The sequence below is a fragment of the Prionailurus bengalensis genome, chromosome C2 (assembly GCF_016509475.1).
Source record: "Prionailurus bengalensis isolate Pbe53 chromosome C2, Fcat_Pben_1.1_paternal_pri, whole genome shotgun sequence".
Classification (NCBI taxonomy): domain Eukaryota; kingdom Metazoa; phylum Chordata; class Mammalia; order Carnivora; family Felidae; genus Prionailurus; species Prionailurus bengalensis.
In genome coordinates, this window is record NC_057350.1 from 7,155,014 (window position 1) to 7,179,899 (window position 24,886).

Here is a 24,886-nt window from a genome sequence, read left to right on the forward strand (position 1 = left end):
CTGACTGGGGCAGCCAGGCCTCCAAAGTCAGGAAAAGATCCGTGATCCTTGTCAAGGAAAAGATCGTTAGGAACGGAAGGTGGAGCTAAAGAAATTTGGACCATCTTTGTTTTTCTCAAGTTTACTTTTTGTTATTAGAGAACAATTAAGTTCACAGTATCCATTCCATGTTAACTCCGGTTTCCCCCTCCATATCTTGGGAAGCACCCATTTTCCCCATCGCAAGCTTGACAAGCCCTTGGGCAGCCCAGCGGGAGAGAGTAAGTCAGGCAGGCCGTTCCAGTCAGGAGATAAGAAGGATTGATTGGCCTTCTAGGTAATGAGGAGGGGACAGATTTGCATAAACCACAAATCTCCCTTCCCCGGCTCTCCACCCCAGGCCTCTTGCTGGAAGCACTGATAAGTCACAACGGGGATCAGTGGAGTTTCACCTTTTCCCCCCTTTACAGATCATTGGCTGATGGCCAGTGGATGTTTTAAGAAGGCAGGAAGCTGGTGGGAGAAACACAAAGGCTTGAGTAACTCCTAGAGTGGGTAACAGGCCACAGCATGGACGACCCCGGGTCAGGTGTGCATGGAGCCCGTGGATGCGGGTGACATACCCGCACCGACACACTGCCAGTGCGCTTGCGTATTTTACTTTGGCTCACTTCTGCGTCCGATGCCGGGAATGCGTGCATGTTGTGTTGGTATGCAGACTTTACTCGGAATTAGCCAACTGACTGTGTGACTGGCGTCTGTATTGCTTTTCTGTTTTTGGGTGTTGAGAAGGAAGTACTAATTCTTGGAAGCCCCATCGTCAAGATGCAAATTAGCAGCTCTTTCTCTGGCCTCAGATCCAAGTCCTTTGAAATGGGCGATTTGTCGTGAACGCCTTGGCAATTCCAAGACCCTTCGCTCTGTGTCTGTCGGTTCCCCGCGGACTTACCTCCTGACCTCCCTCTTCTCCTCCTCAATCCCCACGAACATACGTGCCTCCGCTGCACCTAACTTGCTGGCGTAATGCCCTTGTTTCTTGAAAATGCGTGGTTCTGATCTCACATTTTGGTGTCTGACTCCTTTTCGGGAAAGTGAAGAATCCCGGGGCGAGGTAGGAGGAAGGAGACGGGTTTGCGGCAACAGGGCAAGACCCGAGCTCATTCCCTCCAGTGCTTCTGAACGTACACACTTCCTCGGGAGCGTTCGGTGGCAGCATTGACATTGATGTGCTCTTGCTTATGGCCTTTGTGGTATATTGGATCTCCCTCCGAAATACAAGGCGGGACCTCATCCCGATAAAGAGCAGGGTCCTTCACTCAGGGACTTGAATCCTAAGATTGGATGTGGAGTCTCCACAGCACATCCACATGTTTCTTGAATTAGTAGAAAAAGAGGATTTTCCATGACAGTCGAGTGATGTCGGCCATCCCTGGCCAAGTTATCCTGCCTCTTCCGACTGCTTGGAAGTTACTATTCTTTTTTTTTTTTTTTTTAATTTTTTTTTCAACGTTTATTTATTTTTGGGACAGAGAGAGACAGAGCACGAACGGGGGAGGGGCAGAGAGAGAGGGAGACACAGAATCGGAAACAGGCTCCAGGCTCCGAGCCATCAGCCCAGAGCCCGACGCGGGGCCCGAACTCCCGGACCGCGAGATCGTGACCTGGCTGAAGTCGGACGCTTAACCGACTGCGCCACCCAGGCGCCCCGGAAGTTACTGTTCTTGCTCAGGTCCCTAACAAGTGAATGCAAGAGTAGTCAACAAGAATAACAAGCTCAAGACCCTACTGTGCAGGACTTAGGGTTTCTAGGGGCCAGGATACCTTGGCAAGTTGGACTTCGTTTGAGGGCAGTGGGGTGACGCAGTTGGGTTATTATTACTGTAAAGCGGCCCCGCTTTTCAGTTGACACATGATCTCATCATGTGTCGTAAGTTGTCCCACATCCAAAGGGACCATATTCCCAAACCAATGAAAGTAACTGTTGCTAAAGTTGGTTAACGCAAGTCGTGGCCCAGGTATGTAAGAGCTGATGCTCCGTGGACACCGTGCCTGTTTTGGTTGTCGGTGCCTTTTTACCACACGGGAGAATTGCCCATCCTTAGATGGGATTTTCCAAATGTGCTTTCTTTAAATTGCTTTTATTTTTGCTTCAACGCACAGCCCCTCCCGTTGGGCACTGGGTCTTGCAGAACCGTGGGCCCGTGAGAGGCCATCTTAGGTACAGGATGTAGGAAATTAAAGCACTCCTGCTAATGTAAAATGAACTAATTACATTTTAAAATTAATCTAAATCACAGTCAAGCGTGTGCCTCATCTAAATAGGAGGGATATAATCCTACACTAGAGGAGATGACTAATACCGTGGATGGAAAGGATGTGAGACAACAGTGGCCAGGATGGAGAACATACAGATACACAAATAAGATGCCCACGTTTTGTACAGAATGAAAGACAGACTCTGGATGGGGCATCCACGGCCTTCAGAAACGAGGGCCAGTCTATGGATCCAATCTGAGCTTCCACAGCGTGCCCACCCCTCATCATCCTGGGTCCTCCCCCCCTTAGAGAGGATGGTCCTGCTTCTGTGCCTTCTCCTCATGGGTGTTCCACCTGAAAATGTTCCTCGCCAGGTCCACATGTCTAGTTCCCTCCATTCTTCAAGGTCAATGAACACCAATTCCTTCCTTCTTCCCCCCTCCCTCCACCGTCCAGGCAGTCAGAAAACTTGGCATCACCCTCAGCACCCACATACTATGAATGCACACAACAAATAATCACCATGCGTGCGCCGTGTGTGGGCACTTTCCCAGGCGCCGGAGAAACATCTTTGAAAGAGGGAAACAAATCCTTGCTCTCAAGGAGCCTCCACTCCCCCTGTCTTGGAGAATCTCTTCTTTGTTTCTCTTCGGGTATTTTGTCCCTCTGTTAAAGTAATTACAGTCTGTTGAGAATAAGGACTTTGAGGACAGTCCAGCTTCCTGTCACCACCCCCAGCGCCTACTGTGGTTGCTTTGCACGTTGTGGGTGTCCAACTACTGGTTATTTGAATTGAATGCATGCCTTTTGAGAATCCGTTTTATTTTTTTGAGCATTTGTTTATGTATTTATTTAGAGAGACAGAACGTGGGGGGAGGGGAAGAGAGCGAGGGAGACAGAGAATCCGAAGCAGGCTCTGTGCCGTGAGCCCACAGCCCCACGGGGGGGGCTTGATCTCATGCACCATGAGACCATGACCTAAGCCAAAACCAAGAGTCAGATGCTTAACCGATTGAGCTACCCAGGCACCCCAAGAATCTGTTTTAAAATTATTCACGTGCAGTGTTCAGCGAGGAAATAAACAGGAAGCATCTTCCAATGTCCAGGTGTTCAAGAGATGAGCTTAAAACTTAAAATATCCTGGTCATGAAAAAAAAAAAAAAAAAAAGAGTGGTCCTTAGCATTCATTGGAGAGGGCCGCTTCCCAGTCCGGAGAGGCGCCAGGTGAACCAAGACGGACACGCTGGGAGACGGGCAGAGCATCTGTGCTTGGCTTCTGCGGCCCACGGCCCCAGGGACCACTCTGTCAAGCTGGCTCTGCTCCAGAACCACAGCCAGCTTGGCAGCGGGTAGGTGGTCTATATAGCCTCTGCTCATTTCCTGCTGGTCTGTGGTCCTTCAACAGACCTCCTCCCATTTTGCCAAAAGACACAGTGCCTTCCAGAAGTCTCAGCTGGAAACAGATGTTGCTAGGTAGTTTGTAGCTAGCAGGAGATGGGCGGTCTGCGTCTTTAGTAGATTCTGCCCGGTGTGGGAGAGTCTGGGGACCAGCACTCAGCAGCCGAGATGCATGAAAATGCCAACCCCCAGACTCTTGGTTTTTGTTAAGTGCGTTAACTTCCAAATTTAACACATCGCTAAGTGCTATCTTGGGAGGCTCAAGATTGGCCTTTTTTTTTTTTTTTTAATGAGAACTCCTTGTTGTCAACTAATGGGAATGGCCAACAGGCTTCATGTTTTGTAGCCTTTAGCTACGAAAAATGTGTTCTTTGTAAAGTGCATTATTGCCGTAAGACTGTGGGTTACTTCAGAGAAGATAGACTGTGTCCCCACCCATTTAAATCCCTGCAACAGAGGTCCCCAAACTTTTGGCTTCAGGACTTCTTTATACTATTAAAAATGATCGAAGGGGTGCCTGGGTGGCTCAGTCAGTTACGCGTCTGACTTCAGCTGAGGTCATGATCTTACGGTTTGTGAGTTCGAACCCCATGTGGGGCTCTGTGCTGACAGCTCAACCTTGGATTCTGTGTCTCCCTCTCTCTCTCTGCCCCTCCCCCACTCGTGCTCTGTCTCTCTTCTCGCAAAAATAAATAAATACTAAAAAAATGATTGAAGATGCTAAGAAGCCATTGTTTACATGGGTTATATCTGCTGACATTTACTGAATTAGAAATAAAAACTAAGATGTTTTCGAAAAACATTTATTCATGAATTCATTCTATTTATTTATTCAATATTATTTTTTTAATGTTTATTTATTCTTGAGAGATAGAGAGAGACAGCGTGAGCAGGGGAGGAGCAGAGAGAGAGGGAGACATAGAATCTGAAGCAGGCGCCAGGCTTCAAGCTGTCAGCACAGAGCCCGACGCGGGGCTCGAACTCACAGATCGCGATACCATGACCTGAGCCGAAGTCGGCCACTTAACCGACTGAGCCACCCAGGCGCCCCTGTGAATTCATTTTACAATAATGGTAATAAACTCATTATGTATTACTGTAGAGAACAGATTTCTATGAAAAATAGCTCTATTTCCCAAAGACCTATTTAGGGAGAAGAGTGGCATTGTTCTATATTTTTGTAAATCTCTTTAACGTCTGGCTTAATAGAAGACAGCTGGGTTCTCGTATCTGCTTCTGTGTTCAATCTGCTGTGATATCACATGTCCTGCAGTCTCTGGAAAACTTCATTGCACTCTGGTGAGAGGCTCAGAATGGAAAAGGCAGATAACATCTTAGTATGTTACGAAAATAGCGTGGACCAGCAGACTGCCTGGAAGGGTCTTGGGACCCCAGGAGGTTCCTGGAACACACTTTGAGAACTACTGACCCACCAGGCTTAGTCTTGTACCTCCCACTGTGCTAGGTGGGTGGGGTACAGCCATGAACGAAGTGGACATATTCTCTGCTCTCTGGGAGCTTACAGATCGTTACAGGCTGAACTGTGCCCCTGTATTCATGTATGAGAGTCCTAATCCCCATAACCTCAGAATGTGACCTTGTTCGGAGAGCCAGTCTTCACATTTGTTTTCAAGTAAAGACGAAGTCATCAGACTCGTCCAACATAGCCGGTGTCCTTATAAAAAGGGGAAACTTGTCCGAGACACGAGACTCGCATACACTCAGTGAAGCGGCGGGGAGAAGACAGCCATCTACAAGCCAAGAAGCGAGGCCTGGAGCAGATCCCTCCCTCACAGCCCTGGAAAGGAACCAGCTCTGCTAACAATTTGATTCTGGATGTTCAGCCTCCAGAGCTGTGAGAGTATCAGTTACTCTTGTTGAAGCTGCCCAGTCTGTGGTACTTATTTTTTTTAATGTTGATTTATTTTTGAAAGAGAGCGAGAGAGAGTATGAGTGGGGGAGGGGCAGAGAGAGAGAGGGAGACACAGGATCCGAGGCAGGCTCTGGACTCTGAGCTGTCAGCACAGAGCCCGACGTGGGGCTCAAACCCACAGACCACGAGATCATAACCTGAGCTTAAGTCAGACGCTTAACCGACTGAGCCACCCAGGCGCCCCTAAAAAAATTTTTTTTTAACATTTATTTATTTTTGAGAGACAGAGACAGAGCATGAGCATGGGGGGGGGGGTGCCGGTGCAGAAAGAGAGGGAGACACGGAATCCGAAGCAGGCCCCAGGCTCCGAGCTGTCAGCACAGAGCCTGACGCGGGGCTCGAACCCACGAACAGCGAGATCATGACCTGAGCCGAAGCCAGAAGCTTAGCTGACTGAGCCACCCAGGCACCCCTTTGTCGTTCATTTTGATTGGCAGAGGTTGGTTTCCCTGAGGGCTCCCCTTTTTAAGAGGTGGCCGAGATGGGTGGGGGAAGCCTCGATGCGGTATCTCTTACATGTGCAAAATCTCTCAAAAACGCCAGGTCCAGGCCCTCTGAGTGAGAAGCAGGTATCCTGAGTTCCCAAAGCTTCCGTGTGTGATGATAAGGGGAGTTCTCGTCGCATAGGCGACAGGCGGTGGGTATAACGTCTCGTTACGTGTGGCTTGTGGTGTATACGCAGCGCGCACAAAACGTGCGTTCGGGTCACACTCCGTTTTGAAAATAGTAGAACTTCAAAGAGAGAAAGAATGTCCCTTACGAGGTGAAAACTATTCGTGCCTTTCAGGAAGGAAGGCATCTGGGGGGGTTGGTCTGTGTACATAACAGGGGTCCCCGCTGCTGCCGCTGCTACTGATTCCAGCATCAGCCTTTGAAAAGCAAGGTTCGGATTCCCTCCACAAGTTACGCACTTACTTAGTTTGAATTATAAAGGTTGTCTGTTGCCTGCCCTTGAGTGGGGGTAAGAGAGAGAACGCGGGCCAGCGTAGATCTGAAGGCGCCACCGAGAGCGTGTTGCCCGGCAAGGCCACTTCTGCCCGCGACGCCAGGTTTGAGGAGCCCGCGGGAACGAGGGTGCCTTAAGGAGCTACCAGAAACTTGACGAGGCATGGCTGTTTTCGTCGCCCCCGCCCGCTGACACACAGATGCTCTTCTGCGCGGAAGCAAAGGTGAAGGTTGGCGATATTCACAGGAGCGAGAACCCAGCGGATGGGAGCGAGCCCCGCGCGCCAGGATGGATTCTGTGGGAGCGCGTCGCGATTGGGACAGTTCTGCGTCAGCCTCAGAGGCACGAGTTACAGTCCAGCCTCGGATGTCAGGGCCCAGGGGGGCCCGTCTGGCCCCTGGCTTGACGGGGACTCTAGAGGGGGCCATGTCTGTTCAGTTTGGGATCAGGAGCTCGTGGCGTCGGATGGAACGGGGGCGGAAGTGGCTTTGTGACTTCCAGTTACACAGCTCCGTATACCTCGTTTTAATTTTTAAATCGATTTCAAGGGCGCCTGTGCTTACGGTAGCGATCTGCGCCCTCTGCCGGGTTAGAAGACAGGGAAGGCAAATCATCTTTTGTTCCAGAAGCAGACAGTAGAGGGGTGATATGCACAAAGGCTCGTTACGCAAACCAAGTGGGTGAGTGACATAAAACCCCACCCTTCTGAAGGGAGCTTGCTCTGCACCGGCCACGGGGCTGGGGAGGCAGGTGCCCACCTCTCACCCATCCAGCAGGCGTCTTTGTGTTCAGCATGGGCCTGAGCCCTGGAAGCCTCCTCCTCTGCATGGAAAAGATGGGCCCACGGACATCAGTGGGTCTGTTTTCTCCATGAGGATTCAGTACAGTAAGTGAAGAGGTTCCAAATAAAGAGCCAATCCAAAAACCGAGATTTAGACCCTTGTGTAGGCCTCATTAAAAGTTTCAGGCCACCTGCTGTTCTGCAAGTTAGACTGGTTTGGGTATGAATGGATCTACAGAGTTTTAAAGAGCGATTCTGACTTCTAACGTAGACCAATTTACAGAGGGGTGCAGGGCGGACTCCCAAGAGAGCCCCGTTGGGTATGATATATGTATGTGTGGTTTGAAATTGTCGGGCAAGTTTACAATGAATAACTCAAGTGCAGTAGGTTTTGAGATCAACACTCCCAGAGTCGTAAAAATCAAGTCTCGCTGCGGCTAGCTTGTTGGTGCGTGAAAAGTGTTCCGATGACAGGGTGCTCCCTGGTGTTCCAGACTACATCATGGGAGAAGAATGAGGTCAGCCCCGAGCATGAACAAAGGTTATGATACCCTGGCTACTTGGTCTCCTTCCTGTGCAGAAACTAGGGCAGATTTATGTACTGGAAAATCTCTGCAGAGTACAGGCTTAGCCTCCCGGCCCCGGGGAGGGAGGCATCATTACTCACAGAGCCGAAGCAGGAGCTTGGCAGGGATGAGACCCTCGCAGTGGGGGAGCGCTTGGCTCTTTCCACAGCGGGAGTCGGTGTCTAAGAAGGAGAAAGTGTCCACGTTCGGGTCTGCTGTATACAGTATGTGGTCTGTGCTGACAATTATTCGAGAATGGGGATGGTAAGGAAGGGAGGGAGGTCTTTGGACCTTGATAGTCGTGGGGGCTTCGTACATGTGCTCGACTTCCTCACCCGCTCGTCCTGGCTTCTGTAAGGCTTTGGTTAGTAGAACCTTACTTTGTTATCATTGGTGTGATTGATGTGCCAAACGGCCCTAGAGTCCCCATGCAGGAGATGACATCCTAACCACACCTGAAGACGTGAAATGAGTTCTCAGGGTCTCGCCTACCTTCTCACGGTGAGCAAGGAAGATGTTCGTGGGACGTGAGCAATTCAAATCTGGGGCCGCAGGAACGGAGCCTAAAGCTAACCTCTAACTTGACCTTATAAAAACTTTTTGACAACCGCACAAGTGGTAGATTAGATGCGCCTAGGGGAGACCTCCGCCGACACTCCCCCCACCCCCCCAACATCTGCTCAGAGGTAGAGAAAGGCAGTCACAGATAGAGAAGGTGGAGCTTGCCTTGTGGCCATGGCAGGAAGAGAATGTCACTAGTTAAATAAAATAGATTTTATTTGGGTACAAGAAGGGACCTTAGGAAACATCAGAAGAGCAGGCCCTCATTTCAGACCTAAGGAGTGGTGGCCCCAGGGCTGGGCCTCACCGAGTGGCCGCACTGAGTGGGTGGCTACATCTGGAACCAGGGACCCTACATTCTTGCTGTTCTGTTAAACCACCATGTGCCCCAGCGGGCACTTGCGGGTCGAATCTGCTCTCACACGTTTGGAAGGAACTGCATCAATTATTTATTTATTTATTTATTTATTTATTTATTTATTTATTTATGTTTTATTTGAGAGAGAGAGAGAGAGAGAGAGCATGAGTGGGGGAGAAGGACAGAGGGAGAGAGAGAGAGAATCTAAAGCGGGCTCTGAGCTAAGCATGGGTTCGATCCCACGATCCTGGGGTCACGACTTGAGCCGAAATCAAGAGTCGGCCGCTCAGCCGACCGAGCCACCCTGGCGCCCCATCAACTTTGTTTTGAATGTAAAGCTGCTCTCACGCTCCTTTTAGAGAGAGGCTCGGATTAGAAGTTTGCAGGCACGAGATAGAAACCTGATGGAAACAAGCTGAGCCAGCAGCGGCAGCACTGTGGGTGGAGGCCGGGACATCTGCTGTTCCTATCTTGCGCTTGCCAGGGTTTTCCATTGTGCCAGAACTTTCTCATGAATAGAATTCTTGGAATTTTATCGAAAACAATGAATCCATGTGTCAGAGATTCACGGAGGAGACACATCCCAGATGTGCACTGCACTATATTTTTAGTGTGCACATGTGTGGTTTGCAAAGGCCAAGCAGAGGGCTGCCTGTATTTCACGTGGAGCTCCTTCTGCACACGAGAGGGGTGACATACCATCCCTCCCTTGGTGCTCAGAAAAAGACCATTCCGACAGACTGTGACAGCAAAAGACTGTGTCCCCCTGTGGGCCTGGGGTGCTGTTCTGAGAATCCTCTGTGCCTCTTGAAACCTGAATCACCTGCATTCCAAGCTGGGTGAGTAAGCTTCAAAAATCAGAAGGATAGCATCATCCCACGAGCTTCTTAGCAAAGTTGCTGTAGGAACACGTCCTTGTACAAGTTTATTAAAAACTCATGAGCTTTTAGGGAAAGTTAAAATAAAAACATCAGGGATCCCACATCCCAGAAGAGAAGACCTTTTTGGGAGTTTGAGGAATATCAGTTGTGTGCCATGGGCTATTTTGGGGAGAGAAATACAGATTATGTTGTAAGAACATGGTATCTCCATCCATCCATCCATCCATCCACCATCCATCCATCCATCCATCTATCCATCCATCCATCTATCCATCCACCCATCTATCCATCTATCCATCCACCCACCCACCTGTGCATTTATCTATTCATCCATTCACCCATCCATCATTTAGTCATCATATAAAGAATGCCAACAGCATGCCAAGGAATGTACCAGAAGCTGAGGCTACAGTTTTGACCAGAAGACCCAGATCCCTTCTCACACGAAGCTTGTGTTTTATTAATACCAAACAAACTAATGTAGAACTACAATTGAAAACTCTGCAAGAACTGATCAGGGACCAAAAAGGTGAAATCACATGGGGCTAGAGTGACTAATGTCCTCTTAACATCAAAAGAAGAGGTGTTAGCTTGTGCTCTCCCCCCGTGAGATAAAGGCACATGACTTTCAAAACTAGTTTTTACAAAGAGAAGTGACTACTTACACGTAAGAGACTTTATACTTTTCGGGCATCTGGCTTGTTAGAACCACATGACTAGGAATGGGTAATCCAAACCATGGCTTGAACCACGTGGAGCATTTGGGTCAGTCTCGTCAACTTTCTAGAATGTGATAATAATTGAAACATAACAGGAAAGTTTATAAACCTTTTCCACATCCTAGCTCACCGAGTCCAGTTAACATCCCTGGTTGGAAGGTGGGCACCTGTGATTAATGTCGTCTTTACAGTTGAAAAAATCAAGACTCCGACAAGGGTGAGGCAGCTGTATTTGAACTTGCCCATGTGAGGATGTAGTATGCCCATGTTGTGGAGTGGACTGTTCGCAGGGCTGGGGACCAGAATCTGCATCTCTAACAAGCTCTCAGCAAGCTCCTTGTGGCAGTTGGAGCAGGAAGCCGTTCCCAAAGTTCTCTTTTCATTGCCAATGGATTACCGAAAAATAAAACTAGATAAAAATAAGATGAAGGCTTTGGATGCATACCCTCTGACCATTAGGTGACGGCAATGATTAGGAAAACAAAAAGGAACATCGAACGCAAGCCCCACCAAACTCAGGGGGCGCAGGAGGTCTACAGGGGCAGTCATGGTGATCTTTGCATTTCCTCCGACCTAAAACTTATAAACAGGATGCTTCCACACATGTTTTTATACTTTTAGTTCATCTCTAAAGAAGGAAAGAAGCCTATGGGAAAAAATACGTTTCTTTGTAGGAGAACAAAGAAGCTATTAACATCACTTACACATTGTTCCTTTTTTTTTCTTAACCTTTTTATTGAGGCTTGATTAACACACAGAAAGCCATACGTATTTCACGTGTACCACTTAATGAGTCCAAGAAGAGTATCCACCAATGAAACCACACCACAGTCTCCACCACAAATGCATCCATCGCCCCAAAAAGTTTCCTCCCTCCCTCTTTATTTGTTTGTTTTTGTGATAAGAACACTCCAGATACTGTAGTCAACTCCAGCGTTGGGCTGGGTGGTCAGTCTTCAGGACGCAACTCCTGCACATCTGAAACCATGCACCCTTCACCCTTCCGTTGCTGACAGAAAGAGTCTCCTTTGATTCTCTCCGATGTTTCAGAGGGCATCCTGCACAGCCCTGGTCAAGGAAACAGAAGTCATTTTAAAATTATGTGTGCCAGGTTTTTCTAATTCCTCAAGGTTCGCTGAAATCTAGTCTTCGTTGCGTGAGACCTAACTATTCTTTCTCTGAAGTTTTTCTGCAAAGCTCTGGTCTTCCACAATATTTCTAGGATTTCTGCTCCGCAATGAATGCTTCTCTGTTGCATTGGAGATTTTAATTTCCAGTAAGCCTTATTTTATTTGTATGTGCCTGGCTACATAGGGTCCCCAGTTTATGCCTCTGCAGATTTAAGGCAAGACCCTGCGATGCTCCGTGCGGGTGACTACAGACGTGTTGCCAGGGACGGTTAGCCTCTGGATTCCTGGCCGTTGGATGCAAAGTCCATTGATCTCACAAACGTGGATCCCTCATTGCGATGGGATAGAAGTTTTGGGACCCCACTTATTGCATTGTGATTGGGCTGTAATATAATTCCATGACTTTTAAAAACTTTTTGTTTTTAATTTATTTTTGAGAGACAGAGTGAGAGCGGGGAGGGTCAGAGAGAGAGAGAAGGCGACACAGAATCTGAAGCAGGCTCCAGTCTCCGAGCTGTCAGCAGAGACCCCAATGCGGGCTCGAATCCACAAACTGTGAGATCATGACCTAAGCAAAGTCGGACACTTAATGGACTGAGCCGCCCCGACGCCCTGATTTCATGACTTTAATGGTTAATATGAACATCAGCAAACGTGATGTTAAGAAGCTCTTGTGATGTAGTACCAAATGTATAAATGATCCCGCCCTGAAAATGCTTATATTTTAATAAATGTGGGAGCTGGGAGACAGGTATCTGAGCAAAGAGAATTTCCGGCGTCACCTTAGACCTGCCCAGAGCCAAAGAGAAATCCAGTGAGTTCAGAGCAGGGAAATTCTACAGGGGGTCCTGAGGGGGCTGTCTCTAGCTCAGTGTTTTCTGAAGGGATATGCTGAACAGAGGGAGGCACCCTCTAGACGAGAAAGGAAGGAATGAGGAAAGATGGAAAAGAGAGAGTTCAGGTTCTCTGTGTCATCTATGCAACATCTGCCCCATGAGTCTTCTGAGAGATGAGGAATATGTGAAAGTCTTTTTCATGTGCCCTGTGAATAATGATAATGTTAGGAGATAGATGGGTGGATGGATGGGTGGATGGATTGTAGACGGATAGGTGGGTGTATATCTGTGTGTGTCAGCGTGTATACACACATCTGGATGAATCTCCCTATCTCCACCCCAGTCCTGGGTCTCGAGCTGGTATCACATGTTGTCAACTTGTCTGATACTGAAACAACACCATGTTGGAGAAATACGCTCTTCAAATGGACTTCGTTTGCCTACGTGCATGTTCCCTTTGAGGTTAATCCAAGATTTTTTATATTTTTCGAAGGACTCAAATAGCAATGTGTTAAATGAGAAAAACGTGACACAGAGCTAGATGCTGCGTTTAATATATGGTTTTAATGTTTCCCGCACCGAAGAGTGAAAAAGAATATCAGGAGAGGGCAACAGTGATTCACCCCCATCTGTAACTTCATGCTTGGCTTCTTGTGTGTGTCATAATGAAAAGGCCCACTGGTCAGATGAAGCTTCTTATGACATGAGATGTTGGTTGTATCTGAATGCAAAAACATACACATTCAGAATAAGTCCTACGCGATTGGTATGTGGGTGTTGGGTGAATGGTGGTGGGAGGTGGTGGTGGAGGTCTTCTCTAAGTGTACTGTTGCTTTTTTCCCTCCCAAATGTGAGCAGGAAGTGACTTTCCAGAAGCATCTATGGCAGGGGGTCTGCCTTGAAGAGAAGCTATACACAATCGGGCTTGAGACAACCTAATAAGAGTTTTCCAATACCATGAGGTCTCTAGACACCCATACAAGGCCACCACGTGCTGCTGGCTGTAGCGTATTTGTAAATGGGGTTCCTACTTGCCCTGTTTTTCCTGTGTATTATTCACCAAGAGAAGTCAGGCATCCACTCAGGATGCACGCGTCCCGATCCATGGCCCTCAGTTTAAGTCTGAATAATATGATTAACCAAAGAAAACAACAGCTCTGTTGATTATCTAAGAAATACTGAAATGGGGGCGCCTGGGCGGCTCAGTCGGTTAAGCATCCGATTTCGGCTCAGGTCGTGATCTCACGGTTCGCCAGTTTGAGCCCTGCATCGGGCTCTGTGCTGACAGATCGGAGCCTGAAGCCTGCTTCGGATTCTGTGTCTCCCTCTCTCTCTGCTCCTTTTCCACTCCCACTTTGTCCCCCCCTCTCTCTCTCTTTCAAAAATAAATAAACATTAGCAAAAAGAAAAGAAATACTGAAATGCATCTGGGGCCTGTTGCTGCATAGCTTTTAAGCTCATGGGAGAGCCTTTTGTATGTAGAGGTTCCTTTCCTCTCCTGATGCTTTAATTCCGTCATAAATCGTGAGATTCTGGGCATTTATTTCTTCACCCTCTCCCACTGAGTCCGTCTATAGCCTCTGTCTTTCTAGGTGGTCCCATCTCTTACTGTGATAACAGCCCTGCTCTTTCCACGGCCGTGACAAGACCGGGTAGGGACGCGCTCTGCACGTGGCCTCCATTAGCCCAGCCTTCCTTCCTTCTCGGACATCCGGGCAGTGGTGAGGGTGCAGCCTTGGGGAGGGATTCTCCCCAGAGCCCCAGACCCTGCCTCTACTTGGCCCTCCTTACTGACGTCCCTCTTCTCAGGCCTGGTTTCTTGTCCTGGGGCGTGAGTGGCGGTTGACCCTACGGGGTTGCTGTCAGAACTGAATGACCATGTTTCATAAATTTAAGATGGCACTGGTTATAAAATGAACCAACATTTCGTCTGCCACCAAGGGGAAAGACATGAGTAAGCAAGCCAGCGGCATGCCGTTGACTGTAAGATGCATCCAGATTTCAGAGCTGGGAAAATGTGGAAAACGGTGTAGTCAGTGGCATAGGGCTTAAAAGAATGTGCATGCGGAGCGCTTCATTCCCAGGGCAACCTGGTTATTTTGTGATGGAGCAGCTGTTTGTGAATCCAGAGAAAAGTGGCCAGAAGATACCGCACTCCTTGCAGGGTGTGGAGTTACGGGATGCCCCAGATTCTGCTTGGCTCTGTGTGGGAGACGTTGAAGGAAGAGTTTTGTATTGGGGTGCCGCGGGTTTGAGAACCCCCGTGGAAAAGACTGGCTCCTGATTTCAGATGACACTGGCTTCCTGGAACGGACACCGGGTTGTGACAGCAAGAACTTCGTTGAGAATGTTCTCCAAGGCACGACCGTAATCTTATTTAGCGTGTTTGTTTCACTTACGTTTTCCACTTGTTTTTCCTAACTCCTGGAGGCACATGACACTTGAGGAAGCCGGAGAGACATGGGTTTGGGAATCCAGTTCTGTGGACGCTGAGTTCTGGATGTTTCTCGGATTTTTGAAAACCACGTAAGGACTTGTCTCTCTGTCTCGCTTGCTTCGGTTATGGAGGAGGGCTGATCATCCTGTGACTCACTCCCAGATTTCATGACGATCTAAGTATGTTGGGTTCTCTGGATTAACAATGTAGTACTTTTAACCCTCGTGGGGGGAGGGGGGTCACAAAATTAGAAGCAAAGAGGAGCCCAGGCCTTATTTTCTAATTCTTTTACTTGAAATGTAGGAGCCTCTCAAAATACTCATCTGGTAGAGAAAGGAATGCATCTGTTTCAGGATCCCTGATGTCTTCTGCTGAAAATGTCAGTGCGCTTACAAAGTACATTCCACTTTTCATTATTATCTTTTGAACGTAAGCATTTGGATCCTTTGCCGTACCCAAATCTAGTTACTTGAAAATAAAGCGTGGGGCTCCTGGGTGGCTCGGTCAGTTAAGCATCCAACTCAGGCTCAGGTCATGATCTCATGGGCTGTGAGTTCGAGCCCCGCGTCGGGCTCTGTGCTGACAGCTCGGAGCCTGGAGCCTGGAACCTGCTTCGGATCCTGTGGCTTCGCCTCTCTCTGTCCCTCCCCGGGTCATGCGCGCTCTCTCTCTCTTTCTCTCTCTCTGTCTCAAAAATGAATACATTAAAAAATGTTTTTAAAGAAGACAAATCGAATTTTAGGCTCACACTATGAAATATCATCTGGGTGAGAACTCCCCAGCTTCTGGAACGATCAGTTGACTCTTAGCCCATGACCAAACTCCAAAAGAATGGTCCTCGTATGTTATTGGTGCACTGAGTACACTCATTTGAAATAAACACCGTAGCCCTAATACAGCACTACCTTTAATTTGGGGGCAATTTGCTTAGAATTTATGTGCGTCTCATAAGTTCGTAAAAAACGAGGTCGGTCGTGTGTCACTTGCCACATTGGAATATCCCAACTTTCCTGGAGCCACAGAGAAAACACCCCCACACACCAATCTAAAGTTCAGCTCTTTTTATAGTAACATAGAGGCAGGCATATTAAATTATTATGCCACATTTCTGCCAGGTTTTGACTTTTTTTTTGAGTTCTCCGTTATAAGGCAACCCCAGCGGTCCCCAAGTCCTGCGGCTGCCCGAACGTTCTGAGAGCATAGCCTATGCATGTTAACTAAGGCATCTCCTGACACCCCAGGCAGGTAGGCAGGTAGGTAGGTGAGGTGGCCACGGACGAGGAGGGAAGCAGGGACAGCGTCAGCCAAGGCCAGGAGTCCCTTGCGGAGCTGGAGTTGAGGGACTCATGTGTTCCTGGTTACCAGCCTGTGTTCAGAGCTCTGTTCTGGTTTTAATCCTGCCGGGCGAGATCCTCTCCCTCTTTGAAGTCCCAGAGCCGCCAAGCAGCGAGGGGGCGAATCCTTCACATCAGCCTTTGTCATTCACACCGAGCCAAAGGGACGATGTCACTAAGTCAAATGGATGGACAAAGAAACACTGCTGGTCTGTAGTGTCTCTTGCTTGTTTTCTTCCAAAGGGCGGTTACTTTTAGTGACGATCCTTGTCGAAGGGGGTCTCTGACAACCAGCCTTTGGCCTCTTTTTACTCTCCTGTTGCGAAAATGTGCTACATGGGCATGTATGTGTGTGTGTGTGTGTGAGAGAGAGAGAGAGAGAGAGAGAGACAGACAGGCAGACAGAGACAGAGAGACCGAGAGACAGGAAGAGAGATTGATTCTGTTCGTTTCCTTTTCCTGACCGTCCTTAATTCTAGGCGTTTGGCGGTCTTGGTCCAGTTATAATAACTTCGGGGCCTGCGAAAGTTTTTATTGCTCTCTCTTTCCAGAATGTGGCTTCGATTTCACCCTTCTTGAAATGCCTATCCTGAACCTCCCTCACTTTGGGGCTCTTTCTCCTCTAGTGAACAAAAGCAACCTTTGATATTCTGAATTGCACCACCTTTCTCATTTTTTATGCAATGTGAACTTTGAGGAGAACTTTAAGATATGAGGAAAAGATGTGTGTCTTCCTTATCTTTGGCTTTTGTAAGTTTTTTTTTTTTCCTTCCCCTAAATCGATCTCAATTAACTTTGATTTCTTTCTTTAGAAAACCATGTGCTGAAATAATGCTTTGCCAGATGTGAGAATGGGTTCCTGCCTCTCCAAACACACACTGGAGCCTTGTCTTAGTTCTTCTAGTTTGATCCACTTTTTAAAATCTTACGCCGCATTTGTTTGGTCACGGGAAGCCCTTCTCTACTTTATCTCGGAGGTATACTCATATTTTGACGCTGTGACTCTTTTTGTCGGCACGACCTCTTTCTTTCTCGCTTGTAATTTAAAACCTAGCCCGTCCCTCCTCCCCCACCTGTTTCTGCCGAGTTCTGATACGAATCGCACGTGTATTCGTGTTTCTCTTCACCGGGCAGCCGGCGCTAACCTCGCACTGGGTCTTGAACTGGGTCTTGTCTGTGGGACCGGGCGGGAGAGGGGGGCAGGCGTCGGCCTCGTTTCCTGTTCTGACCATGCGGACCCTTTCTGTCCAAGTGCTGCTATGGGAGGGGAGACTCAGTTTTGCAGAAATTATCGAAGATGCTGGGATTGATGTCTTTTTGAAAATATCACTACGACGCTAAGCCCGTGGTGCTGATTTTACTTGTAAGGCCACACCTGTGAATTTTGAGTCGTGAGATTCCTTTACCCTCCCTTGGGACCAGAAGACAGAGCCATGTAATTCGGGTCCCCCTGGACGTCTCCTGTGCCCAGAGCTTCGGAGCTGCTGCCTCGTGTCGCTGTTGTCTATTGTTGACGTGTTTGGTTTTTCTGTGGATTCAAGATGCCTTACCTTTTTGTTGTTGTTGTTCCTTCCTCGTGTCCGATTGTGGCCGTCTGGCGGGCGCGAGCCTTCCTTGTGTACGTTTTGTGTTACTGTTTCCACCGCCAGCTGACTCTTGCCCCCGAGTGGCACAAGCTGTGATTCTAGGGATTTTTGAGAAGTGGGGAGTGGTGGGGTGTGTATATGCACAGGCACCTGGCCACCACTCTGACGGCCAGAGCACTGAGTTTGTTGCTGCTGGTTCTTCCTACTCGCTGATTCGTAGCTCGGTGTTGTCGGGCAGTGAAGTTCATGTGCTTGTGAGGTTAGTCCTCGGGTGGCAGAGTGCACACGGGGTGGGGAGGGGTGCTTTGTGAAATTACACGTGTTCTCTAATAATCCTGATACTTCTGCAAGGAGGTAGGTCTGTATCTTCGAAAAGCTGCCTCCTAAGTCTCTGTTACTAACAGGGAGCGGCCTTATTTACTGAAATACCAACTCGAAGAAAAATAAGGGAGTGCTAACGTAAACAGTATCCCAAACCGAGAGATATAAGAAAGGCATCGTCGTAGGCTGAGGCAGTGGGAGGTAAAACACAAGTCCGATCTATCCCTAATTCCACAGCTCCCTTTAAGGTGAGTTCTGGACTTTTCTGGACCTCAGATTCTCTCATTTGGGGATGAGCAGTTGGGACTAAAGTCTCCACTGTGCCCCCAGGTCCCAAGATGTCCATTTTTAAAAAATGTTTATTTCTTTATTATTTATTTATTTATTGTTTTGAAAGAGAGAGACAGAGAGGGCACATGGGGAGAGGGGCAGACATAGAGTGGAGGACAGAAGATCTGAAGTGGGTTGTGCACTGACAGCAGCGAGCCCGATGTGGGGCTCGAACTCACAAACCATGAGATCATGACCTGAGCGACCTAAGTCGGACGCTTAAGCGACTCAGCCACCCAGGCACCCCTAAAATTTCCATTTTTTCTTTAAAATAATGTATGACCCAAACAGCATTTGCTTCTGGCCAGTCGATAACGATAACTGTGGATGCCCAAGGACTGAAATACAAATGAGGTATCCCATGGATTTCTTGTTTCTGTTAGAGAAACCAAAATTGGATTGTCCCACAATTCCTTCTGCAGCACGGTATATCATTCAAGCAGTTGAAATGTCCAGATCTAATTTGCCTTTGCCGATCTGGCGAATAGGATATACGCGTAGCCATAGGCCAGCCACTTGTTTGACTTAAAGCCCCACGAGAATGGTCCAACCATGACGAATATTTTCTATTTCTTTGCACCAAATCACACAAAGGACCAAAGATCTTAATAGAAAATAAGGGAGAAAAAGAGCTCGTCAGTGATCCCAGATATTTTAAACATCCTGGTATTTGGAGGCATCTGGATAATTCAGAGCTTTTTTTTTTTTTTTTTTTTTTTTTTTCTGGTTCATTTATCATCCAGATGTTCGCCATCATGGAAACACTGCTCGAAACTCCATTTCAGCTAATAACTTCGAAGTGGAAAAATTCGTACCTTTGTCCGTTCGTCCTTCGGTGCCCCACTTCCCTTTACTTTTCTTCTAAGCGTCTCCTCTTGGAAACCTCCTGGGAATGTGGCAATTTCGCCAGATGCTTAGGTGTTCTCCATCACATTTCTTTTTTTTAATCTCCATGACCATTCTGTACCCTGTCTGCTTGAATTATAGATTGCATTTGTCAAATAATGACACAAGCAATTGGATGTCTTCTAAGACCTTTGAAATTCAACTTCCTTGAGTTGAGATTAAAGTGGGTATTATCTGCACTGTGGCAGTCAGGCTGGGGATGCTGGGAGACCCGCAGGAAAGTTTTTCTGGGCCGGCCGCTTCCAACTGCTGCGGTTCGGGAGGGAAGAAACCCAGCTACTTTTTTCTTCTCAAAGGTAGAAATGGACACCACGACAACTACCTAAAATGTGGTCCCAGTTAGAAATGGCTCGCAAGCCAGCAGCCCTTTGAAGCGTGACTGTCCTTTGGCGTGTCCTGAACGTGTGTTTCTTTGGGCATTCAGGAAGCGCTATCGGTCGTGAGCGAGGACCAGTCATTGTTCGAGTGTGCCTACGGAACACCACACCTGGCCAAGACGGACATGACCGCGTCCTCCTCCGGCGACTATGGACAGACATCCAAGATGAGCCCCCGCGTCCCTCAGCAGGACTGGCTGTCTCAACCTCCAGCCAGGGTCACCGTCAAGATGGAGTGTAACCCTAACCAGGTGAACGGCTCAAGGTAAGGAGACGCCCCTGCCCCTCTTCTCCCCGGCTCATCGGGCCGGGCTGAGAAAATGTGTTCTCCAGTGGTTTGCGTGAAGGCTAGAGGTTTTAAAACGGGTAGTATATTTACCAAGAGCTCCCTTTGAAGATGTGCTCGATTCTGTTTCCCAGGCACGAGGGCTCTGCGGGAGGGGGGCCGTGCCCACATATGGCAGAATTCATCTCTGAGGGGTTTATTGCCTGGAAAATAATGCCGGCTTATGTTTTTATGGAGGGAGAGTGTGAGCTAGTGGCCAGGCAGTGCGGCGTGACGTCCGGGCCATATGACTTGGCTGGTGGGTCTAGTTCATACGCGCTCCACCCCTGCCTTCTTGGTGCGCGCCGTTGCTTCTCGCCTTTCCTTACGCTTGAAGCCAAGTTCTGGCGGCACGCGTGAAGTACTCCCTTTCCTGACTTTGTCACTGCCGCTGTCTCACCGCATATGTTATCGAATGCGGGACCGTGCGCCCGGTGCCCAAAAGCGTTGCATCAGACGCGGTTTTGAAAAGTAAAGTTGGCTTCCATTGCGACGCGATACCCCACGCGTATTCGGAAAGAACGTAAGATCCCGGGACAAAGAAAGGATCATTTCCTCTAGATGCCGCGTGATCTGACGGAGAGTCCTAAGAACCGCTCACGTTTTCTGGTGCTTTGTTAACGCGCAAAGCCCCTGTACAGCCAGCGAGCTGTGAATGCTCCAAGCAGCCTTGTGAGGAATGCTTGTCCCCATCTGATGGATGAGGAAACTGAGGCTCAGGCATTTTCTGGCTAACTTGAGATCCCAGCTTCGAGCAATTGGATTCAAACCAAGGGCGTCTGACTCCACACCCAGTGCATTTTCCACTCCGCGGCGCCCATAATAGGCCCCCTTTTTGCTTCACGTATATTTCAGTGCTAAATGCGCCTTTTATAATTGTCATGTTTTATAAGCACTGGAAACCGTTGCGTCAACCCCTAGTTGATGAAAGTGCCAAGTCACAGGGCCTTAGAGAGAATGTCCGCAGTGTGGCTGACGTGCCAGACAGGGAGATGGGAGACGGCAAGAGTTTTTCCTCGGCTCCGAGAAGCCCGTTCACTCTGTGTGTCTCACTTCTTCTGGAAGAGGGGGAAGATAGCTCTGATGTTGAATCTTGCTACGAAGCTGGTCCTTTAAGTGGAATTCAAGCCAAGATAGGCCCGGCAAGGCAGTAATTTCTAGACGCCCACGAGGACGAAAGGACCCTGGTAGAAAATGCCGTCAGAGGGTCCAGGATAGCGGAGTCCTGGCCCGGGCAGTTGACGGTTACGTGTGGCTATTTCACAGTAAACCTATCCGTCTGATAGAATGTTTCCCCTGCTCGTTAACTGGTCAGCCTGCTGTGAGCCCTGAGTACGTAGCACTTCTTCCAAGGCTGGTTTCTACCTGCAAGGAATACATCACCACGTGCGTGCGTGTGTGTGCGCGTGCGTGCGTGTGTGTTAGAGCAAGGCTGTGTTAGGGAGACACTGAGTATGGGAGAGAGAGGGAGAGAGAGCGAGAACACTTCGGGCAAAGGGCACCGAGACGATTTCCAGGCAGCAAAAAGTGGAGCGAGCCGTGCCCTAGCCCATGTTGCCAGGAGCCTGGCCTGCGACCAGCTCTGGGAATTGCCAGGCTGGATTCAGCAGCCCCAGACTGTCGCTCCCCTTGTCTTCTTCTTGGATCCACAGTGCTATGTCAGGCAGGTCGGTGAAGGGAGCATGGCTGCCTCCATCTAGCTTTGATCAAGGTCCGTGCGCTTCTTTGATGGAAAATCCAGGGCTGGCGTGATATAGGGAGGGAGGAGCTTCTAGAACCACCGAAGCCTTGTGGAATGGAGCTATGACACAGATGGCAGCTGGTCACCAAGTGTCATCGTTGCCCACCCCCAAGAATGTTCTGGAAAGACAGGAGGGTGACATGCACTGACCCTCTTTGCAGTAGAGACAAATACAGCGCTCCTGCCCGTCCTTTCCAGAGCTCAGTGTGCCTGCTGGAGTTGAGTGTGCTGCCTGGGCCGGTGCGTCAGTTGAAGTCTCCAGAAAAACAACCAATAGGTTAGACCCTGCAGAGATTTGTTGTAAGGAATTGGCTCTTGCAGTTGTGTGGGTCAAGTCTGAGATCTGTAGGGCAGGCTGGAGGGCTGAAAACCCAGGCAGGAGTTGCTGCTGCTGTGGTCCTGAGGCAGAACTTCTTCTTCCTTAGGGAGAAGCTCAGTTTTCTGCTCTTTAGGCCTTCAACTGATTAGATGAGGCCCACCCACATTCTGAAGGATAAGTGCCTTTATTTAATGTCAATGGATTCTAGATGCTAACAACATCTATGCAATATCCTTACAGCAACACCTTGATTAGCGGTGGTTTAAGTCACTGGGCGTGATGCCCTGGCCAAGTAGACGCAGGAAACCGGCCCTACCTGGTGTTCCCAGACTCTGTGCCGGGCAGGGCTTGGTGGAGCCATTCCTCTCAGACCTCCAAACCAAGGATTCCCTCCGGTGGCCAGTTCCTTGTACTGAGGGGCTCAGCCGGCTGGATGGGAAATGGAAGAGGGTGTTGTACATCAGATCGTTGGTTCACTGGCACCTTGCAGGGCACTGAGAGCTGGGCGGCCAGGCAGTACCTGCTGTTCAGAACACAACAGGCTGCCGGTCGGGTGGCTAAGGCTCCTTTCATCTGGGGGCCCGACGAGTGGATACAAGATTACTGCGGATCAGGCTGCACACTTTGCAGACCCACCGTGTGATATTTACACACACCAGCTCCATCATAGGGAACGTGGACCTGCGTTCAGTTGGTTTTCATTCTGGAGACCTTGAATGGACCCTTGTCTGTAGCAGCCCTACACGAGGTGTCAGGGGCGGAGGCAGGGTCGGGGAGACAGGGGTCCTGCCCTGCGGGAGTTCTCGGCGGGGGGCAGTGTGGAGCAGGCATGGTTCACCTCTGCGTGAGCAGAAGGGACAGGGGTATAGCTCCTAAACACCCCGTCTCCCGGCATCCCTCCAGAGACAGCAGCCGCCGCCCCCCAAGTCCCCCAGCCTGGAAACCCCAGGCCAGGTGTGCCGGGGCGTTAGAGACAGCAGCGTGAAAAGAAGCACACCTCCTGGCCCCCAGCTCGGCAGCTTGTTCTGATGGTCATTGCTGGAACCTTTCACGAGTCAGACTCCCATGCAACGCGCACGTGACTTGATCAAGTTCCAGGGGCATTTACGTAAGTCAAAAACTGGACTTTGCAACATGTGAGCGGATACCTTTGCGGCCCCTGAGTGCCAGTGTGCAAATACCCCCCAGGACGAGAGCGCTCTGCAGCTTGGGTCTTGCCTGGACGTGACCCAGCTCCTTCTATGTGGAATGGCATCCTCGCGAACGGTCCTCTCTGTCCCTGTCCATCCGTCGCCCTTGGAGGAAAAAGCCAAGTGCTTTGGGAGGAGGGTGGAGCCCAGCTCCTGACCGAGTGGTGGAGTTCTGCAAAACCTCAGCCCGTATGTGCTCACAAGGCTCCTGAAATGAAACACAAGTGGCGAAATGAGATCTGTTGCCATTATACTAGAGCTCTATAAAAAATAATAAAAGGAAAACAGGAGAGAAAGGCACCACCGCCTTGCGAACCCGCGGGGAAGTAATTGTGGGTTTGGCTTGGCCACTGCTGTATCAGAGGGCACGGTTCCTGTAGACACCGATCTAACTGCACGCTGTGTAGACACAGGACGTCATTTCTCGGCCTCGGTAGTCCGTGGCCACGCTGCCTTCCCCCTTTCTTCACTCCAGCCTCACGCACCAGAAACCCCCATGTGTCCACAAGGCGGAGGAGGGTCCGTGTGCAAACTTGAACCAGCTGTTTCCCAGCGTGGTACACACAAAGGCCCTGTGGGGAGTTCCGCTGCCTGCGAGGCCTCTAGTGAGCCCCCTGCTGATGGCCTTAACTTGCCGTGAGGTTGCTAAGGCCCAGGCCCCTACAGACAGGCGAGATGGGCCAGGAGATAACACACATGCACACGCCTGCGGCCCACGAGAAAATTGCCTTCCGTGAGTAGGCGGGCAGTATTGTGTGCAAAGCAGCTGCGTCATGGCACCTCGGCGCCTCTGACTCAGAGATGCAGCCAGATGTCAGGTGCATCGGACGTCTCCTGCCCCCTTCCTAAGGCGGTGAAAATTCCATGTAGCCCGCCTGGAGGTGACGGCAGGGCGGCGTAGGCCCACCCGATTTTTTTTTTAATCTTTTTCAACGTTTATTTATTTTTGAGACAGAGAGAGACAGAGCATGAATGGGGGAGGGGCAGAGAGAGAGGGAGACACAGAATCGGAAGCAGGCTCCAGGCTCCGAGCCATCAGCCCAGAGCCCGACGCGGGGCTCGAACTCACGGACCGCGAGATCGTGACCCGGGCTGAAGTCGGACGCTTAACCGACTGAGCCACCCAGGCGCCCCTCTCGACGTCATATTTAATGAACACGCATCTGCCGAGTGACGACGATGACAGAAAAGGGGGTGACCCGATTGGCCCGTCCGGGCTTCAGACACACTGGCTGTGCGTACGGTCATTCATTCATCCAACAAGAATTCACTGAGAGCTTACTACGTGTGGTCACTTTTCTTGGTTCTCGACCTACAGTCATAAAGCACAAAAAACTACTGCCCTGCTCTGTTCCCTTTCTCATGGGGAAGATGGCCGTTGAGCCATCTAGTTAAACATACAGTAGGTTGGATCGTGATAGATGTGAAGGAGAAAACTCAAGCAGGGAAACAGGGTGGCCGCTCTAGATGGGGTGGCCTGGTCTCTAAGACAGTGACACGTGAATAACGTCCCAAAGGGTGTGAGGGAGAATGCCCCATGGTCAAACAGCAGAATATTCCAGGAGAAGGGAGTGCTCTGTGCAAAGGCCCCGAGGTCAGCCTGGAGCGCTGGAGGACAATCGTGACCGACACCTAGTGACCCAAGCCACAAACAGGCAATGAGGTGCAGCGATCTC

At 49.5% G+C, this 24,886-nt stretch overlaps 1 protein-coding gene across 6 annotated transcripts in view; it reads left to right on the top strand.

The window, feature by feature from the left end:
• ERG (ETS transcription factor ERG) overlaps nt 1-24,886 on the top strand; it is a 265,741-nt gene that overhangs the window by 184,725 nt on the left and 56,130 nt on the right. For all 6 annotated transcript variants that reach the window (XM_043593593.1, XM_043593592.1, XM_043593595.1 and 3 more), the window contains one exon: nt 19,683-19,900. In XM_043593593.1, the coding sequence (XP_043449528.1) occupies nt 19,683-19,900 (218 nt within the window). The remainder of the gene's footprint in view (nt 1-19,682; nt 19,901-24,886) is intronic.